Source organism: Desmodus rotundus, chromosome 5 (assembly GCF_022682495.2).
Source record: "Desmodus rotundus isolate HL8 chromosome 5, HLdesRot8A.1, whole genome shotgun sequence".
NCBI lineage: Eukaryota > Metazoa > Chordata > Mammalia > Chiroptera > Phyllostomidae > Desmodus > Desmodus rotundus.
This window is the reverse complement of record NC_071391.1, coordinates 64,899,792-64,917,177: the sequence shown is the minus strand read 5'-3', so window position 1 is coordinate 64,917,177 and position 17,386 is coordinate 64,899,792. Positions and strand designations below refer to the sequence as shown.

At 41.4% G+C, this 17,386-nt stretch overlaps 1 protein-coding gene across 1 annotated transcript in view; it reads right to left on the bottom strand.

The window, feature by feature from the left end:
* MMP20 (matrix metallopeptidase 20) overlaps nucleotides 1-11,726 on the bottom strand; it is a 40,315-nt gene extending 28,589 nt beyond the window's left edge. The window contains exons 1-3 of the mRNA XM_024574641.3: nucleotides 11,594-11,726; nucleotides 5,327-5,574; nucleotides 1,492-1,640 (exon numbers count right to left, since the gene is read on the bottom strand). Coding sequence (XP_024430409.1) covers nucleotides 1,492-1,640; nucleotides 5,327-5,574; nucleotides 11,594-11,719 — 523 coding nt within the window. The 5' untranslated portion in view covers nucleotides 11,720-11,726. The remainder of the gene's footprint in view (nucleotides 1-1,491; nucleotides 1,641-5,326; nucleotides 5,575-11,593) is intronic.
* Between the last annotated feature and the right edge of the window lie 5,660 nt (nucleotides 11,727-17,386).

Below are 17,386 nucleotides of genomic sequence, written 5' to 3'. Positions count from 1 at the left end.
AGCCACCTCCTCCGCTGATAGGACCTCGAACGCATTGGTGGAGAGCACTTTGGACATGAGATTGAGCTAAGACAGTACCCGCAAACTGAACACGTGTGTGCTTTCTGTTTGTACAGCACAGTATAATACAATACAACTTAAAGAAGTGTCAAAAATTTCTCTGCCATTCTGATATACTTGCATGTGTAAAAATCATGAAAGTAATAAATTAGGTGTTTAAAAATTCCTAACTTTTAAAGTTCATATATTTTTGTTTTATTGTCTATATTTAATTAACAGTTCATTACAAACTTAAGTGAAAAGGAGGAAGAATAAATTAAGGGATGGTGTTGAAGCTCCATGTCATAGTTTTTCAGGATTTTTGTGACAATACACTGTTTTATTAAAAACCAACAGAACAAAGTTCTGGTGTGTCATTTCCCGGGTTTGGAAGCAGTGCAGTTTAGCCAGGTTGCATGCACTGAGGCACCTAGTGAAATGCAGCACAGTCCCTAGTCAGCTTGTATTTCAATTTAGGGGACAGGGCACAAGCGTGAAATATGTTAACTCCAAGGCCCCCAAAGCTGCCCTGGGCCACATGGTCCTGCCACTTTACTGGGGGTGTCCTTTGTCCTCTGAGAGGAACAGGCCCCACCATGGGCCATCTCTGCAGGGTTTATGCTCAGGATTTGCTTGATCTTCTCTCTCCTAGCTTCTAAGCATGGTTTTCCCCAGTGACATCAGAGTAAAATTAAGATCAAGACTTGAAATCAGGGGGACACTTAGAAATGTTATCCATGAAGGGTAAGAGACAGTGGCACTTGCTTAGTGGGCCTATTAGAAGCTAAAAAGAGAAGGTAATTTCATGGCTTTTCCTTTCCATTGTCTACTAACTAGACAAGATCTCTCCAAAAAGAGCTCTACCAGTCTTTGTGCAAAGTTATGCCTCTACCCCTTACCAGGGTGAGTGGAGGATGGAGAAGGGGGCCAGTTGGAGGCAGGCCCGGTGATTCTCAAAGTAGGCTGCAAGTGGGGGCAAGACAGCAATGCCACTCTCCTGCCCACTGCTGCAGGGGCAAAGCTGCCAGGGCCATAGTAAAATTTGTTTCCTTCAGTGAGGATTCAAGATGGGAGATTCTTGGCTAACATGGAAGGGGATATGAAGCAATGAACATCATTATGGGAATGGCATGAGGTCATACGGCCCCCCAACCAATGGGAAAGCGAAATTGGACAATCTATTGCTAAAGGGACAAAACCACGATGAAAACTGGCGATACCGAGTCCATTCTACAGCTCAGCGTAATGACGACAAGAAATGCTGAGAATGCCTCTGGTTCTATTTTCTGTCCAGATGAAGGTCATGACGTTGCCATGATCTTGACCTCTGCCCATCACACTACTCCGTGCAGAAGGATTGTGTTGATCACTTGGATTAAGTATTGTAGAAGGAATGTATTAGAACATTTCTCCTCTGGATTAATAGACAAAATCCAAGAAGCACCACAGTACCTCCTGTTTCAAAAGATATCATAATATCTGCTACTCCGGAATTTATTTTCACAAAGTTCAGAGGAACAGCGCTACTCCAGGCCTGCAAGGCCATCTCTATTGCCTTGTCTACATCCGCAGAAGTCATGGAGGGTGTGTATTTGGCTATTCTGTGAAAACAGAAAGAACACGTTTTTCTTTTAGTAAACGGTAAGTGAAGAAGCCAAGCATTATAGTTTGCATTAAAAAATTAAATATTAAACATAAATCTATGATGAGATTTTCCCCTTCAAAACATTAATTCTTATTTTGCTTTCATGTTTGTTCAATTACTGAACCATGTTAAACAATAAGAAAAATAAAGTGAAGAAGGAGTTACGATAATCTGGTGCTGAAACCATTTGCCTTTCATTGTTACTATATTATAACTAATTTTGAAGAATAATACCTCTAGAACTTCACAAGTACCAATAAGTCCATTTTCCCTAGTGTGGTTTTAATTGAGAAGAGATTTCTTTTTCCCCATAAGGGTCTGAAATTTTTCAATTGTAAAAAATAAAGATGTGGAGTTTGGAGGTTTTGCAAGCTCTTATTCAAGGGCCATCAGGATTTCCCCAGGGTCGTGGGGGAATATTTGTTTTCTTAAAATAATGCATTTTAAAAGAGGAAGTGCTCACTTGAACTGAAAAAGGCTTGAGTCTTTCATCAAACCCTGGTGTGACGATGACATCTGCAGGTAGAAAACTATAGAAATATTTTGGGTGGGGGGGACAAAAGGTTGTACAGAGAGACAGTTGGTGGTGCCCTAACACCTGCTGCTCTGGTGCCTGGGGTGTGGTGGGGTAGGGTGGGGGATGGGTACTGGCAGCATGCAAAGAGGTGCTGGAGGCAGGCCCTTCCCCGCCCCCCCCCCCCTCCCCGGGGACCTGGGTGGGGATAGAATAGTGGGTAAAGAATGAGAAGCCAGGTCTGCGAGAGCCAGCCTGGAGAGGAGGACAGAGCCTACTTTCTCTCTTTCTCCAGCTCCTAGTCCAGCACCTTGTACATAGTAGGTATTTAGCAAATACACTTGATGAATGAATGAATTCATGGGTAAAATCTAGTAGTTTGTAGGGACTCCTCAGTGGTTTTCAAATTTTAGGACCCATGATAACTACCTAGAAAGACTTTTAAATGTACAGGTGTGACCCAGAGATCTGCATTTTTGCAAGTATCCTAGGTTATTCTGATGCAGATGATACAACTGCAACCAGAATCCAGCAGAGGTAATCCTGCCCCCTCTCCTAAAAGGACCATGTCTCACAGAGAGGATGGTAAATAGCTCAACTCAGCAACTCTGCATCCGGGAGAGAAGAAACCCGATCTTTAACTCCAGGGGTTGGGGCCAAACACTGCAAGTTGAAGAGGGGATACCAGATGGACCCTTACAGGGACCATTTAATGTTTCAAAATATGCCAAGCCCACTGCATAAAAAGAATCTGTGATTTATCATAGTTCTGTGCAGTTAGTACCTTGAATTTCCCTTACTTTATTGACAAGGCAGCTGTATCTTTGAGCTGACTGTGTGTTGGGCTGGAGAAGGCAGGGACAGAGACAGGAAGAGCCCCAGAAGAGGACGCAGAGGAGTCCCGACCCAAGGTCAAGAGATCAGTAAAGCAATAGTGATAATAGCTAATATTCTCTGAACACAGACTGAAGGTTAGACAGTTCCAAGTACTTTTTAACATGATATCCCATCTAATTCTCAAACCTTAAGAGTTAACAATAATAATCTACATTTTATGACTTGTCAGGATTTGAGCCCAGTTCTATCTGACTCCAAAGGCTATGCACATAAGCACTATGATATGTTTTGTCTTTTTAAATCTTCTGTTATAAGAAGTTATTCTGGAATCCAGTAGCTATGTAGACAGAGTCTAAGCCTCTTGTGACCAGGCAGAGCAAGAGTAGACGGGCAGTGGGAGGGTGTAGAGGGGGTTTGGGGGCTGCCAACTTATCACAAGAATGTATTACACTTTTCCAAGTCCCAAATTATTCGGATCTATGCCTTCTGTTGTTGCTGTGCATATTCATACACTAAAATTCTATGACACAGCTTATTTCAATGTGATGAAAAAGATTCCATGGGTTTATATAAATTTTTTCTGTCTTACCCTTAAACATCTCATAATCACTGTGTGTTCAACTCCGTATACATTGTTTTTCCACGAGGGGAACAAACGCTTTTTGTGTTTCTAAGCTGAAGCCAACATATAATCGTGTTCAGAGCGCCACCTCATGGACTCATAAGCAAATAGCAGCTAACAAGTGGCCTAGTTTGGGCCCTAATTTGATCCCAGGGACTAACGGTTTTACTGGTAGAGTTTAACAACCAGCTCTATGACGAAAATTCTTGATTTGTAGGGTTTGCAGATTTTCACACGGTAAACACTCATTATAGCTAATTTCAAGCTGCCAGCTTGCCACACGGAACACAAAATTGGGCAGAATTGGGCAAGGGCACATCATTTTCGTGATACCAAATAAAATATATGTAAATAACTTCGAGAACATAGATAAATGTAGAATAATTAAAAAGCAATGTTTTGATTACCTTTGTTTTTATATAATTTATTTAATTGTAAGTTTATGTCGTGTCATTTTTCATAATGGCTTTGTTTACTAACCAGCTCACAAAATTCTTGGAAACTTACCAACTATACAGAACACTTAAGGATTGGCTCTTGTGAGCTGTCAGTAGCCAGCTCCAGCACACCACTAACAGCCCATTCTTTCTCCATGCCCAGATCTCCACCGGATGTGCTCATCCAGACAGCGAAATCTGATCCTGACCCTGGGCTGTTCTCCTTGGCCCGGGATTAAATTCCAAACTGCTTTGCCCCAAGTTCAAGCTGCCCTCGGGGCTGCGGTCCACCACCTGCACTGCCCAAGGCCCTGACGCCCCCACACCCAGCCATTCCACTCCCTGCGGCTGTTTACTTGGTCTGCTTTTCTACCTGGAAAGAAAATCCCAAATTTGCGAAGCCTGGGGCAAACAAATAGAAATGGGGGCTGCCCTCCTTTTTCCAACGCCACCTCTGTCTAGCATGCAAAAGGCCCACAGGTCCAAGCGAGCTCTGTCTGCTTCCAACCCCGCTCTCAGACGGAGGGACGGGCAGCGTGGATGGTCCAACTCAGCCGGACCTGTGAGGAGGCTTGTGCTGGCCCCAGAAATGGGACCAGGCTGTTGGGAAGGAATTCCTATGTGATGAGGTTATGACCGGGCATGTCCCCTGGGACTACACAGAGTCCTTGCTCCGGGCAGGAGGCCGGAGGATGACCAGGAAGTGTGGAGGTGGAGGGGAGCATGAAGTGGAGCAACAGGGAGGAGCCTGGGGCTAAGGGCCGACAGACAAAGGACAAATTATCTCCAAAATTGAATGAATGCCTATAGCAGATACTTAATAGTCATTGATCGATAAATGACTTTTTAAATCCACAAAAACAATGTAATGATAACTGAGTTTTATCATACCCTTATGAGTGAACAGGTTGTTTTAAAAATGCTGGTTGATGCTGGTGAATGGTGGTCGCCAGGTTATTAACCCTAGACTAGATTTTTTTCTTTAAAGATAAATGTGTTGTCTCTAACTGCTAAAATTGTAATACCTGAGATGGCCAGCCATTCCAACAATCCTGAGATCACATTTCCTGGGAATCTCCATTGTCATTGTGTAAAGATTGGACCTAAAGGTTCTTATTCTTTCTTGTAGTTATGATGAGTCATGATATTTATACAGATCAAAAGGTTTTTTTTTAAAGGAAAGAGAGAGAGGGTGTTTCTCTATGAATTTGGAAAGACTCAGATCTCGTTACCTGTATGTCAAAGTATTTTTTTTCCACTTGGGTTCGCCTGGGAACAGGCGGTAGTTTGCCACGTCCGGAACTCCACAGCGAGGCTTCTTGATCATGTCCATCGTGGAGCGGTCCAACTTCCCGGTGACTTGGAGGCCAAAGAATGCTTGCAGCTCCTTAATCTTCTTCACTATGGAGTTGCTTCCTCGTGCAACCATCTCACCAACCTGGTGCCCTCCTTTCCTTGTGTAATACTTGTGGAGATACACCTGAAAGGGAGAGGCAGGCTGACACACCTACAGCACAGTCTTTGGGAAGCACTCACACTCCAGCAATGTCTTCTGGATGTATGAAAAATACTGTGTAGAGTATATTTCCATTTTTGAAAAAATTTAGCTATATTTTTGTAGATAAAGCTTAGAAAGATATAGTCTGCCAAATTATTAATGATGGTTGTCTTTTGGCAGTGACAAATTTAGTTTGTTTATTTACTTTTTGCTCACCTGCATCTTATAATTTTCCTACAATGAATAGGATTGTAAGGGAGAAAGATAGTGGAAGGGAAATGAACATTTTTTTCCCCATGAATCATTTATTTGTATTTGACATCTGTGCCCAATTTGCAAAACAGACTATCCCACTTCTCTGATAAGCAGTTATTAGTATCACATTATCTGTATACATCAGTGTTTTTAACTCAGAGGCTTTATATTCAGCTTCTTATCTTATACAAAAAGAGAGGATCAGTCTGGTTCCTACTGAGGCTTTTCGTCAGTTCCTGTGTGTTCAGTGTGTGGGGGCGGACTTGTTTCCAGGGAGCAGGTTTCCTGGGACGGGCTCTTTGTCCCTCAAGACAAGTGAAATTAAACGTGCCTTCTACAGTTTTCATTTGCACATAAGGGCTTAGACCCTTCATGCATCGTTCGACACCCTTTCCCATGGCTGTTTAGGTGAAGTGAGTGAAGCAGAGTCATGAAATGCGGGGTCAGAGCCTGCTGTTGACCCAGGAATGGCACCCACCCAACTCATTTCAGACAAATAAAGAGCAGATAAAGGTTTATATATACATTTTTATTATATATAATATATAATAATATATTATATATATTTTATTGTATATGAATAGTATTTATATATCACATTAACTACATTTATATTATACATAAATTATGTATACTTTTGTTTATGTTATATATATTTATATATGTAAATAATAAAACATTGGCAGCAATTTCAATGTCTAACAATAGGAGATTTGTTAGATATATTTTAATCTATTCATATGAAGTAATACTAGACCTAGGGTAATGCTGTTTTCTTTGTAGAATGAGTTTGGAAGTATTTTTTCCTCTTTGATGTTTTGAAATAGTTTAAGAAGGATAGGTATTAATCCTTCTTTAAATGTTTGGTAGCATTCACCTTTGAAGCAATCTGGTCCTTGTTTGTTGGGAGTGTGATTACTGCTTCAATTTCATTGCTGGTAATTGGTCTGTTTAGATATTCTATGTCTTCTTAGATATTCTATGGCTCAGTGTTGGAAGGTTATATGCTTCTAGAAATTTATCTTTTTTTTAGATTGTCCAATTTGTTGGCATATAATTGTAGTATTCTCTGACGGTTCCTTGTATTTCTGTGGTGCCAGTTATTACTTCTCTTTCATTTAGGATTTTACTTCTTTGGGCTCTTTTTCTTTTTTTCTTGATGAGTTTGGCTAAGGGTTTGTTAATTTTGTTTATATTTTCAAAGAAACAGCTCTCGGTTTCATTGATCTTTACTTTTTTTTTTTTAATTTCTATTTCTGCTCTGACCTTAATTGTTTCCTTCCTTCTGTTTCCTTTGGGTTTTGTTTGTTCTTCTTTTTCTAATTCCTTTAGGTTTAAAGTTAGATTGCTTATTTGGAATTTTTCTTATGTCTTGAGGTAGTCCTGTGTGGTAATTATCAGATGTTCTGAGAGCCTAAATCATTCCGGGAACTTTCTTGGTGAATTACTGACAAGGTTTTGGCATACTTTTCAGGGTCAAATGTTCAATGAGGCAAATAGATGTGCACTTAGAGTTGCGTTTGTGTTGATTCTAACACTTGCCTGCTGTTGGCTCAACACCTGATTGTGACACTGGGTCAAAGGTTTCAAGACTCTTCAGAATTGTCCCACTTGCTCCCCTCCGTTCTCCTCCCCCAATGTTAAAATCACAGGGTTTTAGGTTCCAGGTGATAACTCTCTCAACTTCTCTTTCAACATTTGATAGAAATAATAGAGTCTTAGAGGGTCTGTCCAAGCAAGCCAGAGGGCCAGATATCCCCCTTAACTCCTCCTTCACTGCACTTTCCTAGTGTCCTTCTTGAGAATTAAGGGTTTAGAACTCAGGGGTTAAGGGTGCTTTAACACAAGGTCAAGTTCAAGATACGGTTTCTTCAACATTTCTTTCTACTTTGCCTAAGTCACAGAAAGGGAGTTGTGAGAACTTTTGGTGCTGTGTGATAAATCCCAAGGTCTAAGAAGTTTTAGGAAATTCCTTTAAATTCTTTTGATTTCAGCTTTCTCGTCTATAAAATAGGGTTGTTATCTGTCCTACTGAGCACAGCAGTGTGAGGATCCCATGAGATCCTCACTGTGAAAATGCTTTTGAATGTATCAAAAGGTTTTGAAATGTATACTGTTTTATTCATTAATTCCACTTCTGGAAATCTATTCTGAAAAAATAATCCTTTCGATGAGGTTGATGTACAAAACTGCCAGAGAAACCTTATTCATGTGGAAATAACTTATGTGTCCAACAAAAGAAATCATTAAATTAAAACTCACTTATATTCTAGAATATTTGTAACTATTCAAAATGATGTTCATGAAAATAGTATAAAAATAAACACTTTCTTATGGCATAATAATCACTGAGAAAGGTAGGAACCAAATATAATAATAATTAAAAATGTCTTCATGCGCAGAAATTAAAATGATAGTAAAGACAACTGAATTTGCCCTGACCAGGCTCAGTTGGTTGGGTGTCATCCTGCAAAATGAAAGGTCACTGGTTCCATTCCCAGTCAGAGCACATGCCTGTGCTGCAGGTTTGGTTCCCAGTCAGGGTGCATATGAGAGGCAACGGATTGATGTTTCTCTCCCTTTTTTTCTCCCTTCCTCTCTCTCTCTATAAATAGATCAAATCTTAAAAAGAAAACCCTGAATTTAACAATTGGTATTTGGACGGTTTATATTTTTATTTTTTATTTTCTTTAATTATGAGTTCATAATAATGTTATAATAAACTATTATTATTATTATTACTATTAATCCTTACCTGAGGATTTGTTTATTGATTTTAGAGAGAGAGGAAGCCTAGGGGGGTCAGTGTGACCAGTGTGAGAGAGACACCTATCTGTTGCTTCCTGTATGCGCCCTGAGTGGGGATTGAACCTGCAGCCTAGGAAGTGCCCTGACTGGTGATCAAACCTGCAGTCTTTTGGTCTAAATGGTGATGCTCCAAATGACACACTCAGCCAGGGCAGTTTATATTATTTTCAAGGACAATTTAACAACCTGCTTTAAATGTTGTATTGATATCACTAATTAAAAAAAAAACAACAAAAAGTAGAATAAAACCCTGAGTTAAGACTAAATAAGCATCTTATCATCCATCATTCTGAAGCCTTCATGTTCATCAGCAAATTAGAATTTAAAGGGCATAAGCAGACATTAAACAGATCAACTAAAAACCTGTTCATCTTTTACAAGTATAGATTATTGTGTTTGTGGCTTTGAGAAGAAGCGCATGGTGGTTGGAAATGTTGCCTGTCTTATGTTTCCAGGCACGAAAACCATTTGTTCTCTCTTGGTGAGTGGTCTAGAAAGAAGTGAACAGTGTGGACGCCGCTTATCCTGATGAGAGCTCCCAGGCCTGCTGGCCTTGCCTGTCTCTGGGACTCATCCTGCACCTGCTTCCTGTGGTCTCTCAGCTCCTGCCACACTAACCTGCTGTTCCTTCACTCCCTCCTGCTCCCCCACCCGCCTCCAGGTGGCTTCATTTGCTGCTTCCTCTGCCTCGACTGCTCTGTCTCCAGAGCTTCACATGACTGGCTGTTTCATGTAGTTCAGGTTCACCTCAAACGTCACTTCCTCAGAGAAGCCTTCCTGAACTACCCAGTGAAAATGTCCCACACTGTCCCAGCCACTCTCTAGCAACCTGATTAATTTTTTTCAGCATCACCTATTACTTTCTGAAATAACCTTGGACATTTGTTGACTGGCTACTTGTTTATCTCCTTCCAGCACCTCCCCACCCCCTCTGACATCCCCAAGTAAACACTAAGTACAAGGACGCTACTTGTGTTGCTCACTGACTGTTATCCCAAACTTAGAATCAACACTGGCACAAAAAAAACAGTCAATACATAATTGTTGAATGAATGAACTTAACCTGCCTGTTTCCATGTTGTTTTATTTGTTGTGTTTTAAGGCTACCAAAGTTGTTATATGCTTCAATAAACTCTAAGGTGGGACATTAATTTTGTTTCAGTCACCGGGACCCACATTAGAAGCTTGCCCAGATCATTCTAGTCTCCTGAAGAGTGGCACCTGCTTTTCTCCAGAGCTGATGGCTGGGGCTGTTGAAGGCAGGAGCAGGTGCTGTTTGCCAGGTGACAAGGTATTGACAAGTTTTCTAGGTCCTTAGGCGAAGGTCTTTCTGAGGGTGTGTCATAAGGAAAACTGATGAGAGCTGACTAATTTTGGAGGAAAGGAAGTAAGGGATCACTAAAGATCCCCAACGTTCCAAGGCTGCCTAATTCTCTCCGAATGGTCCTAGCGAGGATAGCTTTTCACAAAACTTTCTAGCCTTATTCCTGTGTAGAAGGCTCAGGGTTCAGCTAATTTTTTCTGTACGGGGCTGAAAGTTAATGTTTTTGGTTCTGCACACTCCATTTTGGTACAAAAGCAGTAATAGATGATATGCAAGTGGATAGGCGTGGCTGATATTGCTGGTGACCGTAGTTTGTCTGCACCTGCACCAGAATCATGCTTTTCATCCACCTCAGATCAGTTCTGGCCACAGCATCATCCTCCTTCCGGAGGTCCCAAAGTGTCTGCAGTTTCTGAATCACAGAGGCATGAGGCTGGGTGAGGGAAAACTGCAGTTGGGGAAGAGGGACCCACAGCTCGGTGCACCAGTGAAAGACAATTTGAAACAGACCCTGGTATCTGAGATATGCTATTTTGAATTTAATGCATTTCAAAGTGGGCTCAAGTTGAAGGAAGTTTAATTCAACAGGCCTGTACTTTGGCATTCACTGTACTGTTTATGTGCAGGGCTGATTGATATTCAAAATGTTTAATGACGGTGTGGCAGGGGGACTGACCAATTAGAATGGACAAGTGGTGTAAACAGTCGGCAGGCCCAAGCTGATGTTTATATAGGTGAAAGTCAGCTCTGCAGTGCAACCACGGAAGCAGTACACAGGTGTAGCCTGGCAGGTAGGAAAGCATCTGGAGGCAGAGTTGGCAATCACAGATGTGCTATCACTTTGACCGACTCCTGAATGGAGGCCCTGCTGCAAAAACATCTCCCCACACGCCTTTCACTAATGTTGGAAGTTCCATCATTAGAGACTTGTTTCTCTAGGTTAAAGATCGCCACCTTCCTATTAAATGCAAAAAACTCTTAGAAGCAAATATATATACACTGAATTACTTTGAGTCACATGTAGCCTTTGCAAAAATTCTAACATGAACTATTGGTATTAGATCCCTTCTAACAGTCAGTTGGAAAGGACTTTTTAAAAAGAAATACAGAAAAGGTAAGTAAATAAGCTACTTGAGGTATATGATTGAGAGAGGAAAGACCCTTAAATGAGAAGCAGGAAAAACTTGGTTCGCTTTAGATTTTGACTAAGTTTTCCCAGAGTACAAGCTTAGCACTACGTGCGAATCTTCCACCTCAATTTTTATTTTTCTGCCTTTATTTTCCTCTTGCATTATTCCTCAAATAATTATTCCTGCAAATAATTCCTTTGATTTTTTGTATTGCATATCTATATTTTTTGCAAGCCACCTCAAGTTCTATAGAGCAAAGTAGCTAGGTAACCCATTATTCATTTATTTATTTAGTCACGCAACCTGCACACCTAATGTGCACCAGACATCACTCTTAGTTGCACAGGAGATAGTATCTATTAGACTTCAACGGACTTATAAGATGATTTTAACACAACAGATTTTTTTCCTTATTTTCTCGTTACCCCCTTTTAGTGTTCCGGGGTAGGGGAAGGAAGAGGGGATTCTGCAAAGATTCACAAACCTGTGCGAGGCGGTAGTTGTTCTTCGAGGTCCTGGGGGTGGCTGCAAATAGGGAGGGGGCTGCAGTGGAAAAGTTCAAAGCCGTGATGAGGAGGAGAGCGAGGCCAGATGCAGGGAGCACCTTCATCTCCTCAAAGTAGCTTGGTAATTATATCAGCCTTGGGACGGCAGACAGTACACATTTGCACTTCGACCTCGAGCTGCTTTTATAGAGTCAAACAGGTCTGGACCCTCAGAGCAAGGATGATTCATGTCTCAAAAGGTAATTATACAGCTCATTTCTCTCCCTGATGATGGGGTAACACAGCAGTGCACAGGAGTCAGGGAAAGCTTCATTCTTTGCACTTTACCAAGTCGTAAAAGGAGATACGCAGTCACTTTTAATGGATTTTGTCAACTGCTTACACAAGTTGGGGTAAACTTGATTAATTAAAACCCATCTAAACTGAATCATTTGATTAGTCTCAGTTTGAGGGCCTTTTTCTATTCTGATTATCAAAAAAGTAAATGATAGGAATGTAATTTAATTTGTCCTCAGTGATTCTGGGCTCCCTACTCACTCAGTCCAATCTTCTGTGTCTTCTGCACCCACGTGGGTATTTCTCAGTAAGGAATGCTGTCCGTAATGATGGTTGTGGGATGTGACGGTACTGAATCCTGGGGGAAGGGTTACTTTGTACGCTGACTTAGGGTGGGAAGTGAACTGATGAACTGTTAGGAGAAAGTTAACACAACAGATATATCTTAGTTAATCAAGACATTAGACAGAACTACTTGTTTTCTGCTCACTCTGGTTAGCTGGGGATCATGCTCTTTTTCCTGGCTATGACTAAGACTGATCGTGATCTAGAGTGTTCCGGTGGGAAAGCACTTTGGCATCAGCCAAACTGATGTTACATTTTGTTTAAGATACTTCTGGGCTGTGTAACTTTGGGCAAGTGATTTAATCTCTCTGAACATCTTTTTCTTTTGGTTTTTTAATCTGCAAAACACTGACGATCGTACTGTGTGAAAGCGTCTCAGTGTCACAGGGGTAGCACAGCGTGTAGCGCCGTGTTATCGGCAGGACTCGGCCTTCAACAGGCATGTGTTCAAATCCCAGTTCACAACCCTGTTCACATGGCTCTGAACTGGTTACTTATTCTCTTACAGATGTGGTATTCTCTTCTGTAAAAAGGGGGAAAAATGCCTACTTTGTAGAATTGTCATAAAGTAGTAAATCAGGTCATAGGAAAGCCCTTAGCAGAGTGCTCATTAGACATTAGCTCTTATGAAATAATATTCAATTTATCTTTTTACTTTGGTGCCAGACACCTGGTAGGCTTTTAATAAATATTTTTTGAATAGATGAATGGATGACTCCATATGGTTCTCAAAGTGTGGATCCTGGACCAGCAGCATCACTATTTCCTGGGAACTTGTTGGAAATGCAAATTCTCAGTCCCCACCCAGACTTAATGAATCAGAAACTCTAGGAATTGGGCCCAGCAGTCTATATTTTAACAAGCCCTGCAGGCAGGCAATTCTGGTGCATGCTAAAGTTGGAAAACCACTGGATTAGTTGAGTAAATAAGATTGTGGGGTCTGGGATGAAATGAAATATTGTATTCAAAGTGCCAAGAACATTCCAGTCACAGAGGCCCTTACCATCCAGAGCAGTATTTTTTTTAATGGTGACATACCTGGTGTTTAAAAGTCATTTGTGAAGTCCGTTGCAAATAATTTATTACTAATACTTGTTAAGCCATGAAAGAGTAGTAAGTGGCAAGAGAGGCATGAGCAGAGCGGGAATGATGGGCTAGGTGCAGAAGGTTAACAGGGTCAAGAGCCCCAGGTGACTAGCAACGGGCAAAATGATAAGCCCTTGCCTGACCACTCCCTTCAGCAGGAACCCTGGAAGATGACATCTAGGCTTCTGCTGTGTTTCAGGTCCAGGTTCAAAGAAGATGCAACATCAGACAGAATCACACCATGGCTGACATCAGGACCAGCTGCACTGACGGATGACCCTCTGGCCCCAGCCAATCATTGGAGACCATGAGGGGGTACACCTGGAAAGCTTGTGAATGTTCTATGAGGATTCCCTCCTAAGGCCTCAGATAAAAGCCCTCAGAATGGAGGACTCAGTGCAGCTCTCTCTAGGGAGCACAACTGTGCCTTTCCCCAGCCCCCTCTTTACCCAGGGCTCACTCTGGAGCATGCCTGCACCTCCTCCTCCTCTGTCATCTCTCACGGTGCATCAGCCTCTCTCTCTCGCCCCCCTAAGTTCCAGGCCCTTCTTTTGCTGTAACTTGTTTCCTGAGCCCATTTCTTCTATGATTCACTTCTTCTACCTCGATGACTTTCTAAACAAACTTTCTCTTATAGTTTGAGTCTCTGAATTCTTTCCTAGCCAGAACTGAAGAACTGAGGTTGCTGAACCAAGGTTAATACCTGTAGCTGTTTCTCGCTGCTAACAAAAGTATGTGAATGACCTTCACATTTAGACTAAATTCAAGGTTATTCCATAGTGATTTCTCTCTCTCTGTCTCTCTCTTGCTCTCATTGTTGCATTCTGATATATTTTCTCGTGTGAAAGGGAAAATGGTGGAGTCACAGATGATGTATAGGGTCTAGTGAATAACCCCAGTTACTCAACAATTTTGTTGCCCATGTGAACATCATCTCTGTCACATACTCTGAGACACACAACGCATGATTCTCAGGAGAAAAAAGAGAAAGAAAAGCACAAATCTAGTAGACTCATTGTAGTCGCTAAATTGTAAGCTTCTTTGAAAACTGATAGAAAAGTCACAATCAAGTTTGTTTTATAAGTGACTGAATAAATGTATAAATACATCCTCATGGTCACTTTTTGGTGTAAGGAAAGAAAGTTACAATGATCTTTCTAAATTTGCATTTATATGCTTTCCTGTCCTCTGCAGTGCTAAATATACCTTTATAGCAGCTGCCAAAATTGAAGAAGAAGGACTGAATCCTTGAAACTTTCCTCTACTTGGTCATCTTGTTCCTTTGTTTTCTCCCCAAACTACTGTTCCAATTCACGATAACAACCACAGTGGGAAGCAGACAGAGAAAGTAGCATTTGAGTGAAAGGAACGACAGTAAGGGACACGGGGACCAACAGAGAGAAGACATCCTCACCTCTGGAACTCCAAAGAGTGTGCTAACTCCCACTTTTAGAAGCAGATTGAGGGAAATAACTGCCTGCAATGTGTGGTATGGATACCCCCACCAGGTTCCGGTGTCCACTCTTCTAGTGCACGAATGTAATCAACCCCAACATTCCCAAGCGTGACACTGCAATGGTTAAATGCAAAAAGTGAAGAATAATAGCAATTTGTGTTCATAAACCACTTCAAAATTAGTATGAATACATTTTAGCTCAAGGTCGGTGCTAGGCAGCATCTGGAACTTTCCCCAAAACAATGACAAACTCAAGCTGGTGATTTCTCACTAGGTATTTCCTTTTCCTAATACTTTTCTCTTCACAGGGGAGCAGAGTCTGCTTTCTTTCTATTATTCTTGTATGAAATTGAAATCTAAATCATTCCAACCTAAAAAATCATATCAAAGCAAGTCAATGGCTGTGAGGAGTTTACAGAAACAAAGTCGAGGGAATGCTGGGGTGGGGTACCACCCCCCACAGTTATAGTACCACTGGGTAATGCTGCGGCTGGCCAGGCCAGGCCAGGCCACTGCGACTACGCTGTTGTTTCAAATCGTCTTTGTTTCACTCCCTCAGCTTTCGCTGATGTCAGTGGGAAAGTCTATTGGTTGGGTCTGTGTCAAGTGCCCTCACTGGGTGTCCAGAGGCAAAAAGCAGAAGGGCCTCCAAACCTGGCCTCCATTCTAGGAGGCAGGAGAGATTCCATAGAGACCCCCAATTTCCTCTGTGGGAGACATTTGGCTGCAGGGCGGCCAATGGACAAATTAAAACCAAACCTAGAAAATGTCCACCACGATCTGTGGAACCTCCTCAGCTATCTCCTGCTTTGTAACGTGGGGTATAATCTCACGATATCTTAAGAGAGAGTCTATCTCAGAAGGCTGTTGAGAGGATTAAAATGGCTAATGGTGCTTAATGTTCAGTTCAGTTAACAAATGAAAGAGACTTCACAATGGTTTTTCATGATTTATTCCCAGAAATATTGTGATGGAATAATGAAAATGAATATATGGCATTTTCTTCTAAGATATCATTGCTTATTAATTGACCATTGATCAAAATAACAGTTCTGGGGAAAAAATAAAGCATTACATCATTAAACATACACATTGACATACTATATATTACTTATGTGTTAGTTGTCTGTCTTTTACTACTAAGCTCCATAAGGATAAAGACTCTATTCTGTTTTCACAGCAGTATCCTTAGCGCATAGGACAGTGTCTGGCACAAAATAAGTATTCAATCAAGTGTTGTTGACTATGCAAATGCATAAATGAGTGAGTGATTAAACCTAGGAATAAGGAACACGAGATTGTCCTCAGAGGGATAAGTGTTACATATAATGATTCAATTCATATAATGATTCAAAGGTGTGCAGCATTATCCTTAAGTGTCAAAATTTTACTAAACCCTTATTATATACCAGCCATTGTACATTTTTCACACAACTTTGAAACATCTCATTTTTCGAGTGAAGAAACTTGGGCTTAGGGAGGTAAAGACTTGTTGACATACACATAGATATTAAGTGGTTGCTCCAAGATTTTAACACGGATCTGTTAGAGTTCAAAGCCTATGTTCTTGACCATCACAGGAAACACACACACATTGGTGCCTATGGCAAGCAGTGTCCTCGGGGACACTGAGCTCTAGGTGGCTGGCAGGCAGACGGGCCACTTGGCTGACTCCACCTGCCAAGCAGCTCTCAGGCACTCCTGTGAGCCTCGCCTTCAATGCAGGGGAGCCAACCAGGCTGCCCAAACTCCCTGACTGATGTTGATGTTTCTTATTGCTAATGATCCAGTTGTTACTCTGCTTTCTATATTTTGATCTCTAGCGAATTAACTTTCACAAGTGATTACACTTCTGGATTTACAAGGAGTTTACTCACAGTCTGGAAGAATGCCTCCCAGGGAGGCAGGCTGCTAGCAGTCAGCCACCAGCTGACCTTCTGGCCCACACCCGGCCCACCGCAGTCTCTCTTTCACACTCCTCCAGGACACATACCCCACTTTGAATTCCCAACCTTTAGAAAATGTTCGTTTATGTAACTTGTAAATCATACCATACTCTATTTTGTAATGATATTATTTTTGAAAGTTTAACATTTTTATTAAGACTAGAGAATAACATTAACTGACATTCTGAATTTCTAGGTAAACAAATATGCTAGAATCCGATGGGGTAAAAATGGAAGAAAGAAATATTATATTTGAAAGCAAAGACTACTCTCAGAATCTCATGCAGAAAACAAGAATTAGAAGCTCAGGGAGGGCCTGGCAAGCTCTTATTCAGAAGCTGACTTACTTGTTATCTTCACCAAGCACAGGAAAAGAAAGAGAGGAGAGTAGATGGGAAGACTGGAGAGAGGAGAGGAGAGGAGAACAGACTTACCCTGTATCCTGGATGAATTTTGTTAGAGAGAAGAAAACAAATAACCATTTGATCTAGCAACCGTTAGCATTAAAATGGGCTATTAAAAAAGCTTGTAAATCAGCCTCTGAACGCCTCTGATCATAGAACAGAAGACCATGCGTTTAGAAGGATTGAATTATGTGGGGCTCTGCCTTCTGCCTGGGTTCAGGGTGTGTGTGGAGAAGTTAGATTAGATGGTTCTCTCAA